The sequence below is a fragment of the Labeo rohita genome, chromosome 10 (genome assembly GCF_022985175.1).
Source record: "Labeo rohita strain BAU-BD-2019 chromosome 10, IGBB_LRoh.1.0, whole genome shotgun sequence".
NCBI lineage: Eukaryota > Metazoa > Chordata > Actinopteri > Cypriniformes > Cyprinidae > Labeo > Labeo rohita.
The window spans coordinates 19,110,588-19,129,002 of NC_066878.1; the positions used below are offsets into that span (position 1 = coordinate 19,110,588).

Here is an 18,415-nt window from a genome sequence, read left to right on the forward strand (position 1 = left end):
ACGTGTATCATAGCTCAAAACATCATGTATTTCATATTAGAAATGTGAAAGTTTGTTTGCCCACAGTGGATACTCACTAGAAATAAAATTAAAAAAAATGAAAGAGAAATAATTTGCCTCAAAGAAAGAAAGAAATTTGTCTGATCTTTAATTAAATTTCTATTTAATTATTTTTACAATAGGCAATGCATGTTAATATACTTGTTTCATGAGTGTCGGCATCTGTAATTGAAGTGCAAAGTTAATATCAACTCAAACATGTTTAAACTGTTTTTCATGCAATATTTGTCACACTGCTTTCTGTCTTTGAAAGGTAAAACGTATTAACGGTAATGAATAACTCAAATGCTGGGATGTGCCTTTAAAACACTTTATTAATAAAACTTCTTAATAAAAAAAGAAAGAAAAGAAAAAGTCTATTATATGTTTACAATTTGATGGAATATTTTGAAATTTACCCCAGAATAATAATCCCGGGGATATTACTATATTTAAGACAAGACAAGACAAGACAAGAAGAAACAGAATTCTGTATAAACAGTGTAAATATATAAATAACATTTAAATGACATTCATTTAAATTTTATTCATAATAAACTAAAAAGAATTGAAACAACTCAGCCAAGTCCAAACAAAACAAAAGACTAAACACCACAAAAGAAAATAAAAAACAAAACATGAATCACCACAAAACAATACATCAAACACAACAAAACAAAACACTAAACACCATAAAACAAAACATCCAACTCAACAAAACAAAACATGAAACACAACAAAACACTAAACATCACAAAACAATACAACAAACACCCCAAAACACCCCAAAACAATAAACACCACAAAAAAAAAAAAAAAACAAAACTAAAGACTAAACACCACAAAACTAAACAAAAGATAAAACACAACAAAACAACGAACACATCAAAACACTAATACCACAACAAAACAAACACGACAAAAACACTAGACAAAACACAACAAAATAATAAACAAAACATCAAACACATCAAAACAAAATACTAAACACCACAAAATAAAACACTAAACAAAACAAAACAAAACAAAACATAAACACAGCAAAATAACACAAAACAAAACATAAAACACAGTAAAACAACAAAACGTCAGACACAACAAAACTGAACAAAACAAACTAAACAAAACAAACACAACCAAACCAAAACACCAAACACAATAAAAGACAACAAAACTAAACATCAAACACAACAAAACAAAACAGAACTGATCAAAACAAACAAAAACAAAACATCACACCACAACACCACAACAAAACAAACAAACACACAAAACAAAACAAAAACACCAAAACTCTAGACAAAATACAAAACAGCAAACACATAAAAAAGAGTAAACACCACAAAACAAAATACTAAACAAAACAAAACATAAAACACAGCAAAACAACAAACACAACAAAACAAAACACAACTGAACAAAACAAAGAAAACAAAAACATCAAACACAACAAAACAATAAACAAAACAAAACATAAAACACAGTAAAACAACAAACACAACAAAACGTCAGACACAACAAAACTGAACAAAACAAAACAAAACAGAACTGAACAGAACTGAACAAAACAAACAAAAATAAAACATCACACCACAACACCACAACAAAACAAACACACACACAAAAAAACAAAAACACTAGACAAAAAACAAAACAAAACAGCAAACACATCAAAAAAAAAAAAAAAAAAAAACACTAAACACCACAAAACAAAATACTAAACAAAACAAAACATAAAACACAACAAAACAAAGCAATAAACACAACAAAACACAAAACTCTAAATACCACAAAACAAAATATCCAACACAACAAAACACAAAATGTAATTCTTAAAAAAATCATAAAACAGTTGATAAACAACACTAAAATAAAAAGTGAAAATGGTTGATCAGTGTTTCAGCATCTAGTATTTCATGCTAATAACAAATAGACGTACTTTCCTTGTAACGGCACATTCACTAAATTAGCATTTTAATAAAACCTTCTCAAAGACGTGGATAATTACCCTTGAGGCCTGATATTTCTCACTCTGTTTTGTAACTTGACAATAAATAGGTAGGGGCAAAGATGAAAGCTCTGAGAGCAAAAAGCAGAGATTTGATCCATTAATTCATCTCTTTCTGTGAGGATGAATTGCCCCGTTGAAGTGCAGCAGCTCTTTCATTATTTGATCTAGAGCACAAAAGGTTGAGAGCCCAGACAAATGCTATAAAGCACCATCTCCAAACAAGATCTTTTCAGTTCCCATGCTCAACAGCAGAGAAATAAGGGGAAATAGCAGATGCAGAGATTTGATAATGCGGTGCATGATTGAGTTCAAAACACAGGTCCTGCATAAGAGAGGTCCTTCACACTGCAATATGAGCTACACAACAGCACAACTGCTTCCATTTTACTTCAAGGAACAGCATTAAATATGGAAACCCCCCTTGCTTGAGGACAAAACATCTGTAGGGCATATACAAATAACAGCCAGTTTCTTATTGTTTCTGCATAATCCGCAGAACATTTCACAAATGTTAAGTAGAAAAACTAAAACTGTATTTTTATATTAATATTTTTTGTTTTATTTGAAATATTTTTACACTGTCCTCAGTTTTAATGGCTTATTGGTGTACATTTTTTAAACTTTTTTTTTTTTTTTTACATTTATTGGACTGATCAATGGGTTCTGACATCAGCTTTGGTCAGAAAAACAACAACAACAAAAAAAAAGTACCAAATATTTGTAATGTGTTTATTAGACTATAGAGAAACCTGAACATCACAGCACCGAAGCTCATTCACAATATTATTACATAATATTTCAAGAAATAAATACAATAATTTAACAATGAAACTTTCTACAAAAACTATATAATACAATACATGAATTTAGACAATTCATAGATTAATTTTTAAGTTAGAAACTGAACAAATGAACAAAATGAGGCACACAGGTTCATAAAACAATGTATAATCACATATGCTAAGGAATAAAACACAATAACAATTCATTCTAAACGAAAAGTAGATTGGAAAATAATAATAGTCAGAGCAATAATACTTTGTCACATTTTATCATGGCAGGAAAATCCTGAGATGAATCTTAAACACAAAAATGTACACTGTAAAATGTTTTCACCAGTTTTAACTTAAAAACTTAAGTTTAGCAGGTGCCTTAACATTTTATGTTAAATCAACTTACAGTTGATTTAAGTCATTTCAATTCACTACAATGAAGTGAGATAAAAATGACTTGTTCTTTTAAGTTGATTTAACTTAAAAAGGCAGCTGCTGAACTTATGCTTTTAAGTTGAAACAGGTGAAAATGTTTTACAGTGTACTATTATTCAACATATACCACCATTCAAAAGTTTTTGGATTAGTAATATGTTTGTGACAGAAATGTAATTTTTTTTTTTTTCAGCAAAGACACATGAAATTGATCAAAAGTGACATTAAAGACATTTAGAATCTTTTAAAAGATTTCTGTTTCAAATAAATGCTGTTCTTTTAAACATTCTATTCATCAAAGAATCCTGAAAACAAATGTATGATTTTTTTGAGATTTTGAGCTTGAGATTTGCCATCATCATATTAGAATGATTTCTGAAGGATCATGTGATAGATAAGACCCTTCTTCCTCGGCTGGGATCGTTTACAACCGCATTTGGGATCATTTGAAGCCGCATTTAAACTGTATTTTGGAAGTTCAAACTCGGGGCACCATATCAGTCCACTATTTAGAGAAAATGTTTTCCTCAAAAAACAATTTTCATTTCATTACGACTGAAGAAAGAAAGACATGAACATCTTGGATGACAAGGTGGTGAGTACATTATATGTGAATCTTTGTTTTGGAAGTGGATTTCTCCTTTAATGGAGCCTTTGTGACTAAAAAATACTTTTTTCAAAAAAAAAAAAAAAATTTTTTTACAGACCCCAAACTTTTGAATGGTAGTGTATTTAAAGAAGACCATCATCATTTTCACAGTTAACTGTTAAGCATTGGCTGTTTCAGTGGTGGAACAGAGAGTTCACAGCAACAAACTCTGTTTACTCACTGATGTCTGCAGGACTTTCTGTCAGGCTGCTGGGTGTGTCTGTTAACTCTGATATTGACACAACTTCACTTCCAGCGGAACAGGGACCTTCCTTTGATAAAGAAAACTGAAAACCAAATCAATCAAGTGAACAACTGCACAAAATGAGGTAAGCCATCTTTTGTGTACCTAAATATTTACCAGTTGCTGATATGATCTGTGTTCTTTTTGCAGGATAAAGTCAGTCAGTAGTTTCCATGGTGGGTTTATAAGCACGTCGCTGTCCTGCCTCTCTGGACTGGCCAGAAGCAGCGGCTCCTCTGAAACCTTCTATCGATGAAACAAAACTCACTTGAGTTCTTTACAGCAGGGGTTTTCAATCTATTAGATGCCCCTATTCTAAAATGTAAAAGACGTTTCTATAGTTTCTTGTATAAATACCCAATTTACAGTACACTGTAGAAAATTAGTTATAAGCAAGTCTAAAATATTAATTGCAAAATATTTAGTTTCTGTTTAATGACATTGTTACTTATTTTTCTAAAATAATTATTTTAAAGTATTTTAAATTGTATGCAATTTATTTAAATTGTATAATTCATTTTAACATAATTTGTATTTTTTTGTTTTCATTTTAACTAATTTATTTTAATCACATTTTGCATCATTTATTTTTTCATTCTTATTCAAACATATTTTTGTATTAATTCTTTTATAATTATATAATATTTATTATAATTATATAATTATAATTACAATATTAATAATATAATATTTACATTTATTTTTAATTTCTTTATGCTTTTTTTGCAAACATTTACAAGGACACCCTAGCAATTCTTTTTGGCCCTCTTCCCCCCTACCCTTTTGCAAACTGTTCGAGCCATAGACATTGCTAAAGCATATTTAGAGGAGCTCTTTGTTCCAGGATCTCTCCTCACTCTCATTTGCAGTAAAATAAAAACAAAAAATGCATCCAAATTTGTCAAAAGTTTGGAGTAATTAAGATTTTTTGTGTGTGTGTTTTTTAAAAAAAGTCTCTTATGCTCACCAAAGCTGCATTTATTTGATCCAAAATACAGGAAACACTGTAATATTGTGAAATACTACGGCAATTTTAAATCACTTTTTTCTATTTTAAAATGTAATTTATGTCTGTGATCACATGATCCTTTAGAAATCAGTCTAATATGCTGATTTGCTGCTCAAGAAAATATTTCTTATTGTTATTCATTTTAAAAATAGTTGTGCTGCTTCATATTTTTGTGGAAACTTTGATATATTTTGTTTCAGGATATTTGATTTATAGAAAATTTAAACATTATTTGAAACAAAAATCTGTTTTAACATTATAAATGGCTTTACAATCATCAGAGGAATAAATCAAAAGTGATTGTAAAGAATAAATTAGATTTTAAAATCAAATAGAAAACAGCTATTTTAAATTGTCATAATATTTCACAATATTACTATTTTAACTGTATTTTTGTTCAAATAAATGCAACCTTGGTGAGCAGAAGAGACGTCTTTCCAAACAGTAAAAAAATCTTAATTATTATTCAATAAATATTCAAACTTACACCCTTTTGCACTTTTGACAAAAAAGTATTTTAACAACCACATCAGAAAAGCTACAGCACATATGCAACAATGCCATGGACAACAGTTAATATTAGGAAAAACATGGTGATATAATGTAATTTCTTTAAAATAAAAAATAAGTTTTTATTTTGAAGTTACAGGGAAGTAAATGTTATGGGTAAGTAACTGCCCACTCACCAGACATTCTTCAAGCTGCTTCTGTGTGTTTCTCATTATCAGACCTCTTTTCTTATCTTTGCATCGCTTGTTCTGGAACCAGACGCGGATGACCCGAGGACTAAGGCCCGTCATTTCCACCAGCTGCTCTTTCATGAGGGCGTCCGGTCTGGGATTGGCGCTGTAGCAGGTCTGCAGCATGTGGAGCTGGGACTCGCTGAGCACCGTCCTCACGCGCGTGGATCTCTCTGACCTCTTCTGCATTGATGACCAGGACGTCAAGGATTTGAAACCCTCTGTGATAGTCAAATACATGAGAGGTCATACCTCAAAAATAATTTTTGATTCATTTACACACAGCAAAAAGATGGTTGAAATGATATCAGTTGTTCGTCTCAACATTGAAATTTTAATTCACCCATGCTGAAAAGACACTGAAACCACATCGGTGTCAATTCGCAAAATCAAAACACAATTCAACAATGCATTCAATAGAAGGTTGATCATAAACTCCACTTACTGGATGGATCAACAGTCTCCTTCTGTTGGTCTGAAGTACCCATGAATTTATTAAAAAGCTCATGGTGGTCTGTACAGAGCGGGTGACCGTCCCGCAGAATGTACTCATCTCCAGGGAGTAATGGACGACTGCAGCCCTCACACCGAAAACACTGGATGTGATAAATATTCACTCGTGTTCGCATGACATACTCCTTGCTGATGAAGGCTTTGTGGCATTTTGCACATTTATTGGTGCACAATCTGAGAGAAATATTAGAGGAGAAAAGAGTGAAAAGACATTGTTTTGAAATGTTACAGGCTAGATGACAAAAATGACTTTTTTTGAATAGAAGAATTTATCCTATAAAATCGGGCTTAAGAATACAGTGTGTTTTAAAAATGTACATGGAAATATAAGTAATTATAATAATAATAATTCTAGGGTAAAAGACTGCCACGGTTGAAAAAAAAAAATAGATATGAAGAGTTCAGATGCAAAACCAGCTAAAAGCCATCTCGGTCAAAAATGAGATAATGATTCTGAGTGAATGCTCCTGACACATATTATACATCCATCAAATACTTTTACTTCAAATTCACTAAATTCCAGCCTCAGCCCAATCAGAAGTACCCGTACTTACATAGAAACCTATACAAAGTAGTCAGAAAGAAATGCTTATTTTTAAAGAAAAACATCAGATGGATTTAGCTGGTTTTGCAACTCTTCATATATCTTATAATCTATATCTAATGGAGCAGTTAGACAGTAAAATACTGTTAAATGTTTAGTTTTGGGAAGAAATGTACATTTGCATTACCTGAATTCTCTGTGAAAGGATGGTTTTTCATTGTAATGCTTCTTCTTATGTACATTAGGGTTTTATGTTACATCTTATGTTGTTAAATTAATGTTTATTGCCTTATTTTAGTGTCATGTGTGTTACCTTGATGTATTTGTGTGCATGACACTGTACACCAAGTTTTTACCTCAGGAAAAGCTTTGATTCGTCATGTGGCTTTCTCTTTACCACCTGTGTTTTCTGGTGGTTGTGGTTTTCGGTGGTTTATAAAGTCAGTGTATTATAAAGGTACAAAACAGATTTTAGATTTTCAGTATTTTCAGTACACTACCAGTCAAAATATTTAAATTTAATTTTTTTTTTAAAGAAGTCTCTTCTGCTTACCAAGCCTGCATTTATTTGATCCAAAATACAGCAAAATGATATTGTGAAGTATTTATACTATTTAAATAACTGCTTTCTACTTGAATATATTTGCTGTTCAAGAAACGTTTTCTTTATTATTATTATTATTATCAATATGTAGAACAGTTGAATATTTAAACAATTATAGAAATTAATATTTTTATTTAGCAAGGATGCTTTAATAAATAATAAAGACATTTATAATGCTACAAAATATTTTTATTTCAGAGAAATGCTTTCTATTCATCAAAGAAACCTGAAACAAGTTCTACTCAGCTGTTTTCAACAAAATAATAATAATAATAATAATAAATGTTTTTGAGCAGCAAATGATTGATTTAGAATAATTTCTGAAGGATCATGTGACTGGAGTAATGATGCAAAAAAATCAGCTTTGAAATCACAGGAATAAATTACATTTTAAATATATTCAAAGCAAACAGTTATTTTAAATAGTAAAATATGTCAAAATGTTAGTTTTGCCGTACTTTGGATCAAATAAATGCAGGTTTGGTGAGCAGAAGAGACTTCTTTAAATACATTAAAAATCTTACTGTTCAAAAACTTTTGACTGGTAGTGTAAGTTAATGAAATATGTTTTTGCTATTAATTTTAATTGTTTTAAGTTTAATGTTGTGATTAGATGAAATTAGAAGTTGCTGAATGAGATATTTACATATTTTAGAATTTCTGGCCCAACACTTATATTAAACAATTTAAAAAGTTTTAAAAAACCTACCTACAGTAGAAAATTGCAACGTGTGATCAGAACAAATAATTATTGGAACTGTAATAAAAATAGGCAATTCTGATAAGCAAAGTGAAACTCTTTTTCAAAAGCACACGCACCTGCTATAGTGGTCTTTGCAGAAGGTTTTTCCGTCTCTGATGAAGCAGGTGCAGGACTCATCCAGATACTGCTGGCACTCCGCGCACTTCAGACACTGCGCGTGCCACTCCAGATCAGGGAAAACCCGCAGAATGAAGCGATCCAGGATCTGATGCCCACAACCCACGCAGTAGGAAACGAGCTTACTTCCTTTGAGAAAAAAATATTACATTCTTTATATGTCTATTCTATCTATTATAGTGACAATCAACTACAAAAATACTAATTATAACTAGTTTAACTCATTGTAACTAACGACAACTTACTGTTCTGGGGATCTCCCATGTCAGAATACCGTTATCTTTGATAATGAACACTACAGAGACAAAACACACTATTCAACTACACATCTGCAGGGCCAGAACTGTAAGTCTGTCTCACTCCTCTTTATTTATGTGATGTGACGTATAGTGGAGAAGCGCAAATCAGCTGCTCAGCGCTGGACTTGAGTACTGCGAATAATAGATCTCATTACGCGTCAGCGAAATCCCCGCCCACTAACACTTCGACACGCCCACAGCAGGTAAAACTGCTCAAGTCGTATAATACATAATCCAACAAACAATATAGAGAAAACTTGCTTACATGATTATATATAACAGGGTTTAAATATGTTATAACTAACCAAAAAAAACAAAAAAACAAAAAAAAAAAAAAAAAACAAAAAAACAAACAAACAAAACAAAAAAAACCCCCTGAAATTCTGTTCTTTGTTTCATGAGACTTTTTGACCAGTGAAATTGTATACTTACTTTCCTTATGCTTGATAAACGGATAAAGGGTATTTATTTATTTATTTATTTGTTCATTCATTCATTTTTTTTTAATTAAACAGTTTTAATGGTAAAATAATTGGTGTGAATTGTATTTTTTTTTTTTTTACTTATTTATTTATCTGAGATTTTGAGTCAGTAACTTCGACAGATTTATGAATGACATGTATACGCATTGTTTAACCCTGTTTTTATATTTTATAAATATATTATTAAATATATTGGGTTTCGGTGGTTGTCAGTGTATTATATAGGTACAAAACAGATTTTAGATTTTTCAGTATTTTCAGTACCAGTCAAAAGATTTTTTTTTTTTTTAAAGAAGTCTCTTCTGCTCACCAAGCCTGCATTTATTTGATCCAAAACACAGCAAAAGTAGTAATATTGTGAAATATTTATACTATTTAAATAACTGTTGTCTACTTGAATATATTTGCTGTTCAAGAAACATTTTCTTTATTATTATTATTATTATCAATATTTAGAACAGTTGAATATTTAGAAATTATAGAAATTAATATTTTTATTTAGCAAGGATGCTTTAAAAAATGATAAAGACATTTATAATGTTACAAAATATTTTTATTTCAGAGAAATGCTTTCTATTCATCAAAGAAACCTGAAACAAATTCTACTCAGCTGTTTTCAACATAATAATAATAATAATAATAAATATTTTTTGAGCAAATGATTGTTTTAAAATTATTTCTGAAGGATCATGTGCAAAAAATGTAGCTTTGAAACACACATTGTTTAACCCTGTTTTGATATTTTATAAATATATTATTATATATTTATGAATTATATATTTAAAAAGTTTGGATTTATAACATATCTGATCAATGATTAGCTATTATAAAATGTGGTATTATAGCAATAGCCAAAAATACACTGTATGGATTAAAATGATTGATTTTTCTTTTATGCCAAAAATCATTAAGTAAAGATCATGTTCTATGAAGATGTTCTGTAAATTTCCTACATTAAATAAATCAAATGATTTGATTAGTAATATGCATTGCTAACAACTTCACTTGGGTGACTTTTCAGTATTTTGATTTTTTTGCCTTCCAGATTTTCAAATAGTTGTATCTCGGCCAAATATTGGCTTATTTATTAACTTATTTATTCTTTTAATTATAGCCTATGCATGAAATAAAAAAAAAAAAATAAAAAAAAATACATACATACATACATAGGACTATGATTATAAAAATAAAACCTAAAAATAACCATTAGAAAAAGTTCTGTACATGATTGTTACTAAAAAAAAATATAATGTTTGGGAATAAAATGAGTTCCATAGGGTATTTGTTGAACAGTTTCGTTTATTTAAACCTAATACATTGAGATAAAAAAGTATTTTCATTTAAACCAGATTTATCCACTTTATAAATATAAATTTGTCACCCACAGAAACACGATACGCGGGCGTCTTCGCTTAAACGTTTACGTTGACGTCACATTACATGCGTCATTGCGTCATCAATGTCCGCCATATTGAATAAGGAAATAAGAGTGGAAGAGGAGGAACGTCCCGGATGCATGTAAACATCCACGTCAACAGAAAGTGTATTAATGAAACAGTTATAAGGACACGAAAGAGCGCAAATACAGACGTTATCGGTTCTGGCGGATGTATATTTAAAAGACTGTTAAACACGGTGGTGTTTCTAGGCTTGTACAAACAATGACTTCCCTAACGCAGAGAAACTCAGGCCTCGTGCAGAGACGGACCGAGGCCTCGCGTAGCGCCGCCGCCGCGGATAAGGAGAAAAGCCCCGGCGAGGATGAGTACGAGTCCCGCCGCGGAGAAGAGGAAGAAGAGGACAAGGGAGACTCCAAAGAAACGCGGCTGACTTTGATGGAAGAGGTGCTGCTGCTCGGACTGAAGGATCGAGAGGTTTGACGAGACTTCTGTGGCTTTGTTAGTCAAATGGTCGCTAGGAAGTGGCTAGTAGCTGAAGGACTCGATAAATCCTGTAATACGAGAGAGATTAAGTGTCTTAAGAGCAGCTGGTCCTGGAGACCTTCACCATTTAGCCTTCTAGGAGAGTCACAGTCGTGTTTTTCACTAAAATATGGTTGAAAGGCGAAGCTTTCTAGAGCTTTTTAAGTGTTCTGTCATAGTTGTCAATTGTGTAAGTCTTTACAACTTAACACTATGTAACAGTTGCAAAACAACTGGCATAATTTCATCATGTCACACTGAAAGAATGCAGTTTGGATCATAAATGGCTTTAACTTTGAAGTGGCTTAAGCATGTCATTTATATATTATATGCTATCTGCTGGTGTTATACTTCAAATTGACATTTTTCTCTCTCAGGGTTACACATCATTTTGGAATGATTGCATATCGTCTGGACTGAGAGGGTGTATGCTTATTGAACTGGCTTTAAGAGGACGCCTGCAACTGGAGGCATCTGGAATGAGGAGGAAAAGCCTGCTAACCAGAAAGGTCTGTGTGTGTGTGATTTTTGGGGCTTGTTTTTACCAGGCTTTATACTTTTATTTTTATTCTTTAAACCGGTTTGTTCTTCAGGTGATATGTAAATCGGATGCCCCCACTGGAGACATGTTGCTGGATGAGGCATTGAAACATGTTAAAGAGACTCAGCCTCCAGAGACAGTCCAGAGCTGGGTTGAGTTGTTAAGCGGTGAGTTGTGAACATATCTGACATGTGACACCTTATTTATTTTCAAGGGGAAGTTTGCCGTTCCAAGCCTGTATGACTTTACTACTTCTGTGAAATGCAAAGAAGATTTGTATGTATCAGTGTTTTCATGTTAATGCGGTGAAAAAGTGTTGTTTTACACTCTACTGACTCTCTTTGCTTGAACAAAAAGGTTGAAACATTCAGAATATCGTACAGAAAGTCGTCCAGGTTTGAAACAATCACAAAACTTCTTTTTGAGTATGTGAAACACTGTTCGCAACCCATTTTAACTTGTGGGATGTGATGCTTTTTAGAGTAAAATAGAATTTTGATTGAATAAACAGCTTCAAGGACTTTAGAAAAGCGTTAAAGCTTTATAAGCTATGAACCAAACCAACTGGCTACAAGGTGAATCCATTACAAACATTGATTTGAAGCAAAGTATTTGAAAATATGAAAAGACTGAAAATTACATAATCACATTAAATACAACGGAGAAATATGGAACTCTTCATTTGAAGTCGTTGACTATGTCTATAGAAATAAGAGTACATATATACATAATATTTGAGGCCGTCTCGATTACGTCATTCACAGAGCTTCATGGGAGTGAACGTGCCATGCAAGCTTTTTTGGTGCACTTTGCTCAATGCAAATATTGCTGTGCATTTTCTGTACGGAAGCATAAGTAATAGTTTTCCCCATAAATTCCACTGTTAAATATGATTATCTTAAAATTAAGTTGAAATCATGCAGGCCGATTGTTTGAACAAAAGCATAGATTAACAGCCTCGTAGCTCAAATTAGATCTGACATTAAAGGTTTATACATTATTGTAAATGGAATTTTTATTTTATTTTTGGAATCCAACTGTTAAAAAAAAAAGGAAAGGAAAAATAAAAATTTGGATGGTGTCACCCAAAATGAAGGGTTGTTTCAAAGTTATTTTAATAATGGGCCATTTTGATGTCATGTTGACTTTAAGCTTTATAATGCAAATAAGATTGTTATATGAGAAAATATTGACTAATATAAGATTCATGCGAGACATTAATATTGATTTGTATTGGGGTGGGTGATATGACCAAAATCTTGCGTCACGATATGAGTGATTTTATTTCATGGTAACAATATATATCGTGATATTTTTGTTTTTAATAAGGTCTTATGATATCAAAATTTTTGATACCATAGAAATTTCATAATTCTTGTCACCAGTGTCAATATCACAAAAAATACTAGCCTAAAAAAAAAACAAAATAAAAAACTCAGGCTTACTTAAGACAAGTACAGCACAGTAAAGTCAGCGATTAAAATTAAAATAAGAAACTATTTTTTTATTATTAAAGTTACAAAAGTGATTGTCAAGAGCAGTGAGAGATTTTCTCTCTTTTGTTGTTTGATTAACATTAATGACAGACAGCAGGAATATTAGACTGCTGTCACTTTACGAGCTGCCCGGATCCGGTATACTGTTTAATTATTTAACCATTTAAGACCTATAAAGCAGAAGAAATAACTTTGTTCAGTACTACATGAGCACTGCTTTCATGTGCGTGCGCTTCTCTGACAGTGCTCAGAAACAGTTTTTAGACAGCGTGCACATATAGCGAAATGAGTTCTTTTTCACTGCTGATTTTGTTTTAACAACGTGAAATCACTTGTTTTTAAACTAATTCGTAAAGCGCGTGCAAATGTCACGGTTTCATGATCGTGTAGTAGGACTGGACAGTAATTCAGTATCAATATATATCATGATGTATGTACTTTTATTCAATAATTTTTAAACACGTTTTCGATATTTCAGTATACATTATCAGTGTTTCCCATTTGTGGCCGTTTCTGCTGATTCAAAAGCGTCCCCTGCTGGCAAAGAATGAATTTTCAATAAAAAGCCCGTCTCCAGCAATATGTTTTTGTTGCTGCTCACTCTTTTTTTCTGTTTTCTGCAGCAACTCTGAGCACTTTTCATATTCTTTATCCTGGCTGAAGCTTTTTTTTTTTTATGTCAATCTGTAAGAATAATCAGCCTATGTTATAGTTTAAAGATAAAGATATTAATTTTAAGGCGAGTCTGAGAATCTTGTTTATTTGAGGGTGATTTCACATTTGTTGTTTGTATGAAGGCCAAATACAAATAAAAGGCAAACATGAATTATTTGTACCGTTTTTATTTCTAAAATGTCACGCTGTACTTGAAGGTCCAATTCTTGCTATTAACAAACTAGTAACTATGACTTTTTCCTCAATAAACTACTAATTTGCTGCTTATTAGTAGTTAGTATAGTAGTTGTTAAGTTTAGGTGTTGAATTAGAGATGTAAAATATGGTCATGCAGAATGTGTGCTTTGTAAGTACTAATAAATAGCCTATGTGTTATGAATAGGCATGCTAATAAGCAACTAGTTAATAGTGAGATTTATTATTAACTAGACACTATTTAGAGAATAGTGAGAAAGTGTTATTCTAAAATAATATAGTTCTGTAGGAGGAGGTTTCATAGGAGGGTTCACTTGGCAAATTCATTTTTAAAAAGTTTGTACAGACATCAGTTTGTTTACATAACTAAGTTATGTAAAATAAGCAAAGGAAATAAGCATATTTAACATGGCCAGTTAGAGTTTGAGTAGTTTCTACTTAATTATTTTAAGTTAAATCTGCAATACTCAAGTACATTTCACAGTTTATAAAATTTATTCAAATATAGCACTGGAAAAAAGCATGCTATTAAAGCATTTGGTTCACTTACAAACATGTAAGCAAGCAAGTAGACCGCTTGTTTCCTTTATAAGATAATATGTCCACTCAATATAATTATTACTCAAATGAACACCGAGACCTCAATACTTGGTAGACCATACACAGTGACGGCAACAATTGTGTTTGAATATGAATGGGTAGAAAATGAACTCCAGATGACACAATACAGTAAGAGACTAAAGCAATCAAACAGTGTAAATACAACTTGAAAGTTTTACCTTTTTAATTATTCATGCCCCCGTGCATGATGGGAAAAACGGGATTATAACTTTGATATTTACTTAAAGAATCCTTGTAAACATAACCAACAATTCCAAGTAAAATATACTTATAAGTTCAAACTTTAAAGGAAAACTCCACTTTAAAAAAAAAAAAAAAATAGGCTAATTTTCCAACTCCCCTAGAGTTAAACAGTTGAGTTTTACTGTTTTCGAATCCATTCAGCCGATTTCTGGGTCTGGCGGTAGCACTTTTAGCACAGCTTATCATAGATCATTGAATCAGCACAGTTTTCAGGTGCTGCGTAATATCATTGCGCCTGCTGCACCCATGGTACGGCAGTTCCTTGATTATTATGCTGGAATGAGAGTGTAGTTCCTAGCCATATCGGCCTAGAAAATCACAACTTTTTATTATCTGTCAGTCTTAGTACATGATGTAACTGCAGAAGAGTCAAGTTTTAAATAGTAAAAATATCAAAACTCTTTGGCCATTTTTGAGTGAGATGTTAACAGTCTAATCGGATAAAATGATCTATGCTAAGCTATGCAAAATGGGGTATTGCCAGACCCGGAGATTGGCTGAATGGATTCAAAAACTGTAAAACCCAGCTGTTTAACTCGGGAAGTTGGAAAATGAGCCTATTTTCAAAAAAAGTGGAGTGTTCCTTTAATTACTACAAGCTTTAATTGAATACTGATAGAATTTACTTTCAGTTTTTAATTCTTTCTTGAACTAAATTCCTTAATGTAGAAATCACATCAGTTTTTATGTAGTATTTACTTCACCACAAAATAATTTTTATCAGTGTAGCACAGCAACATCATGTGAGTGTGTAACTGAAAAGATCTATATCCAAAATCTCTATCAGTTATATTGCCAACCCCTAAGTTGTATAAGCTTCAAGACACGCATAAAAAGTACAATCCAGTACTTTTGTTCTAGTCATTTCAAGAGCCTTTTTTTTTTTTTTCTTGTTCTGTAGGTGAAACCTGGAATCCGTTGAAGCTGCACTACCAGTTGCGAAACGTGCGAGAACGCTTGGCCAAGAACTTGGTGGAGAAGGGTGTCCTCACCACAGAGAAGCAAAACTTCCTGCTTTTTGACATGACCACCCACCCGCTCACCAACAACACCGTCAAGCAGCGACTGGTGCGCAAAGTCCAGGAGGCCGTCCTGGAGAAATGGGTCAACGATCCCCAACGGATGGATAAGCGTATCCTGGCGCTGCTGTTCCTGGCACATTCCTCTGATGTTCTAGAGAACGCCTTCGCCCCTCTGCTGGACGACCAGTACGATCTAGCCATGAAGAGGGTGCGGATGCTTCTGGATCTCGAGCCTGAGGCCGAAGCCGCCAAGTCGGGCGCCAACGAGCTGCTGTGGGCGGTGGTGGCCGCTTTCACCAAATGAACCTCCAGAGTAGAGAGAAAGGGACTCGACTTTGTGCTCATGGCATTGGACTCAGACCGCTGGCCCCAAGCTTGGTTGATTCGGACTAATATTGGTGATGGTGATGATGGAAATGCAAATTACGAAGGAGATGATGCTGATGATGACGAGACTTGGAAAGGGATGGCTTTTTCTCATTGTCACAGATCTGTCTCTGACCTTCACAAAGGTGTTGCCCTGTCTACTTCTAATGGCCAATAGTTGCTACATGATTGCAATTCACTGTGAGGCTTCTTGTAGTTCATGCACTTAGATCATAAAGTTCACGTAAGAACCAAGATGAGCGTGTCGAAGGAGGTGGTTTGTAAAGAGTCTGTACTTGACTAGGCCGTGACTGTAATCTTAACCCAGATCCTGGTATAATTCTACAGTAATCCCAAACTCCATGTATCTTCGAGTAAGGAGCCACTTCTTCCGAACACACAGGCTTGATGATTCTTGTCGTGGTTACATGAACAGCTCCTGCTTTTGCATATTCAGCAGGAAATGTTCCATTAACCCTTGCTACCTGGTGTTGAGATGAAAGAAAATAAACCATTTCACATTTCAAAAGACTGAAACGCAAGCATCAGTTCTTCTCTGGTGCTTTAAAGATACATGACCCTGCTTCCTTGCAAGTCTTCTTTCCAGAAATCTGAATGCTCAAAGAATAAAATGTTCTAATGTGTGCTAATATTTTCATTGTTTTGCCTGGCGACTCACATCGGCCTGACTCTTAACATCATAGCGATTGTTGTATTACTTGCAGCGTTTTTGTTGTTTGTTAGGCTGATCTCAGTTGAATCCAACATTCACACTTAATTCTGACAGCGAATGGTTTGGGTATTGTACTGTAACAGACCACAAACAGGTCAAGGAAGCATTGAGTACACAAATACACCTTAAAGAAAACATCTAGGTTGCCTCATAACTTTCATTCATTTCATGCGAATGGCCAGTCAAACACTAGCGGAGCCCCGACTTTAAGAAAGGCTTTCATTCCCGAGGCCTTTTCATAGTGATCACTGCATTGATGTAGTTGTCTTGTCACATATATATGGTTTTGTTCATGTCATAATCTCTCCTCTCGCTATATTTCCAATTTTTATACTATGTTTTTAATCATTTTTATTTCGTTCCTTCCTTTAGTTGTTAGCGCAATATTTCAGAGTTGTTTGTCATGTTTTTGGTTGTCTCCTGTCTTGAAAGCGGACGGGGAAAGCACGGGGTAGGGATGTCCCCTTCCAGTGTACGCAAGCAGGTGTTTGACATGATTTACTGTTAGCAAACAATACTTAATGAGCTGTAAAAGTAGAGATGGTGTGAAATGGATTCCCTGATTTGTACATCTGCTTTTTATCATATAATAAAGGAATATCTTTAAGTGCCTGGATGGGATATGAATATTAGATGTCCTCATTCTTTGTGTAGATTATTTTGAGTTTTCAATGCTATGACTGAGTTTGGTGTTAGTGCAGTCAATTCTCATTTATTGTACTGAGAACATAGTGTAAATATGCTAAAATTAGGAATACATACCTGAGTAGGTTTACCAGTATGTTTTTTCCTTTGAATGCATCATATAAAGTATACATACAACTTGCAGGATCTGCAAAATGTTATTATTTGACCAAAGTAAGAGGGATCATACAAAATGTATGTTTTTTTTTTTATTTAGTACTGACCTGAATAAGATATTGCACATGTTTGTTTATGAGATGTTTACATAGTCCACAAGAGAAAATAATAGTTGAATTTATAAAGATGACCCTGTTCAAAAGTTTACATATGCTTGATTCTTAATATTGTGTTGTTACCTGAATGATCCACAGCTGTGTTTTTGCATTTTTGTGTATTTGAACCCTTTCTAACAATGACTGTATGTTTTTGAGATGCATCTTTTCACAATGAGGACAACTCATTCATGTTGTTCATGAGTCCCTTGTTTGTCGTGAACAGTTAAACTGCCTGCTGTTCTTCAGAAAAATCCTTCAGGTCTCACAGATTCTGTGGTTTTTCAGTGTTTTTGTGTGTTTTAACCCTTTTCAATAATGACTGTATGATTTAGAGGTGCATCTTTTCACACTGATGACAACTGAGGGACTCAGATGCAACTATTACAAAAGGTTCAAACACTCACTGATGCTCCAGAAGGA

General features: G+C 33.1%; 2 protein-coding genes across 3 annotated transcripts; one reads left to right on the forward strand and one right to left on the reverse strand.

Moving 5' to 3' along the window:
• Positions 1-3,348: 3,348 nt before the first annotated feature.
• On the reverse strand, positions 3,349-9,116 carry isl1b (ISL LIM homeobox 1b). Of its 2 annotated transcripts, none has more exons than XM_051121524.1 (6): positions 8,687-9,116; positions 8,381-8,570; positions 6,346-6,587; positions 5,847-6,121; positions 4,269-4,394; positions 3,349-4,194 (listed from the first exon to the last, which is right to left on the reverse strand). In XM_051121524.1, exons 1-6 carry the CDS (start codon positions 8,703-8,705, stop codon positions 4,081-4,083), a joined length of 966 nt encoding a protein of 321 aa, XP_050977481.1. In that variant the 5' UTR covers positions 8,706-9,116; the 3' UTR covers positions 3,349-4,080. The 2 variants fall into 2 exon arrangements, with proteins under 2 accessions (XP_050977481.1, XP_050977480.1); XM_051121523.1 differs by having other exon boundaries at positions 4,269-4,397.
• Positions 9,117-10,684: 1,568 nt separating this feature from the next.
• golph3b (golgi phosphoprotein 3b) lies at positions 10,685-17,663 on the forward strand. The gene is made up of 4 exons (XM_051121117.1): positions 10,685-11,096; positions 11,522-11,653; positions 11,738-11,852; positions 15,817-17,663. Exons 1-4 carry the CDS (start codon positions 10,884-10,886, stop codon positions 16,239-16,241), a joined length of 885 nt encoding a protein of 294 aa, XP_050977074.1. The 5' UTR covers positions 10,685-10,883; the 3' UTR covers positions 16,242-17,663.
• The last annotated feature ends 752 nt before the right edge of the window (positions 17,664-18,415 follow it).

Coding starts and splice junctions, on each gene's coding strand:
- isl1b (XM_051121523.1), bottom strand. Junction 6,122..6,345: donor GGAGACTGTTGATCCATCCA/GTAAGTGGAGTT, acceptor TGACTATCACAG/AGGGTTTCAAATCCTTGACG. Junction 4,398..5,846: donor AGCAGCTTGAAGAATGTCTG/GTGAGTGGGCAG, acceptor TTTCATCGATAG/AAGGTTTCAGAGGAGCCGCT.
- golph3b (XM_051121117.1), top strand. CDS start 10,884: ATGACTTCCCTAACGCAGAGAAACTCAGGCCTCGTGCAGAGACGGACC. Junction 11,097..11,521: donor TCGGACTGAAGGATCGAGAG/GTTTGACGAGAC, acceptor TTTCTCTCTCAG/GGTTACACATCATTTTGGAA. Junction 11,654..11,737: donor AAAGCCTGCTAACCAGAAAG/GTCTGTGTGTGT, acceptor TTTGTTCTTCAG/GTGATATGTAAATCGGATGC.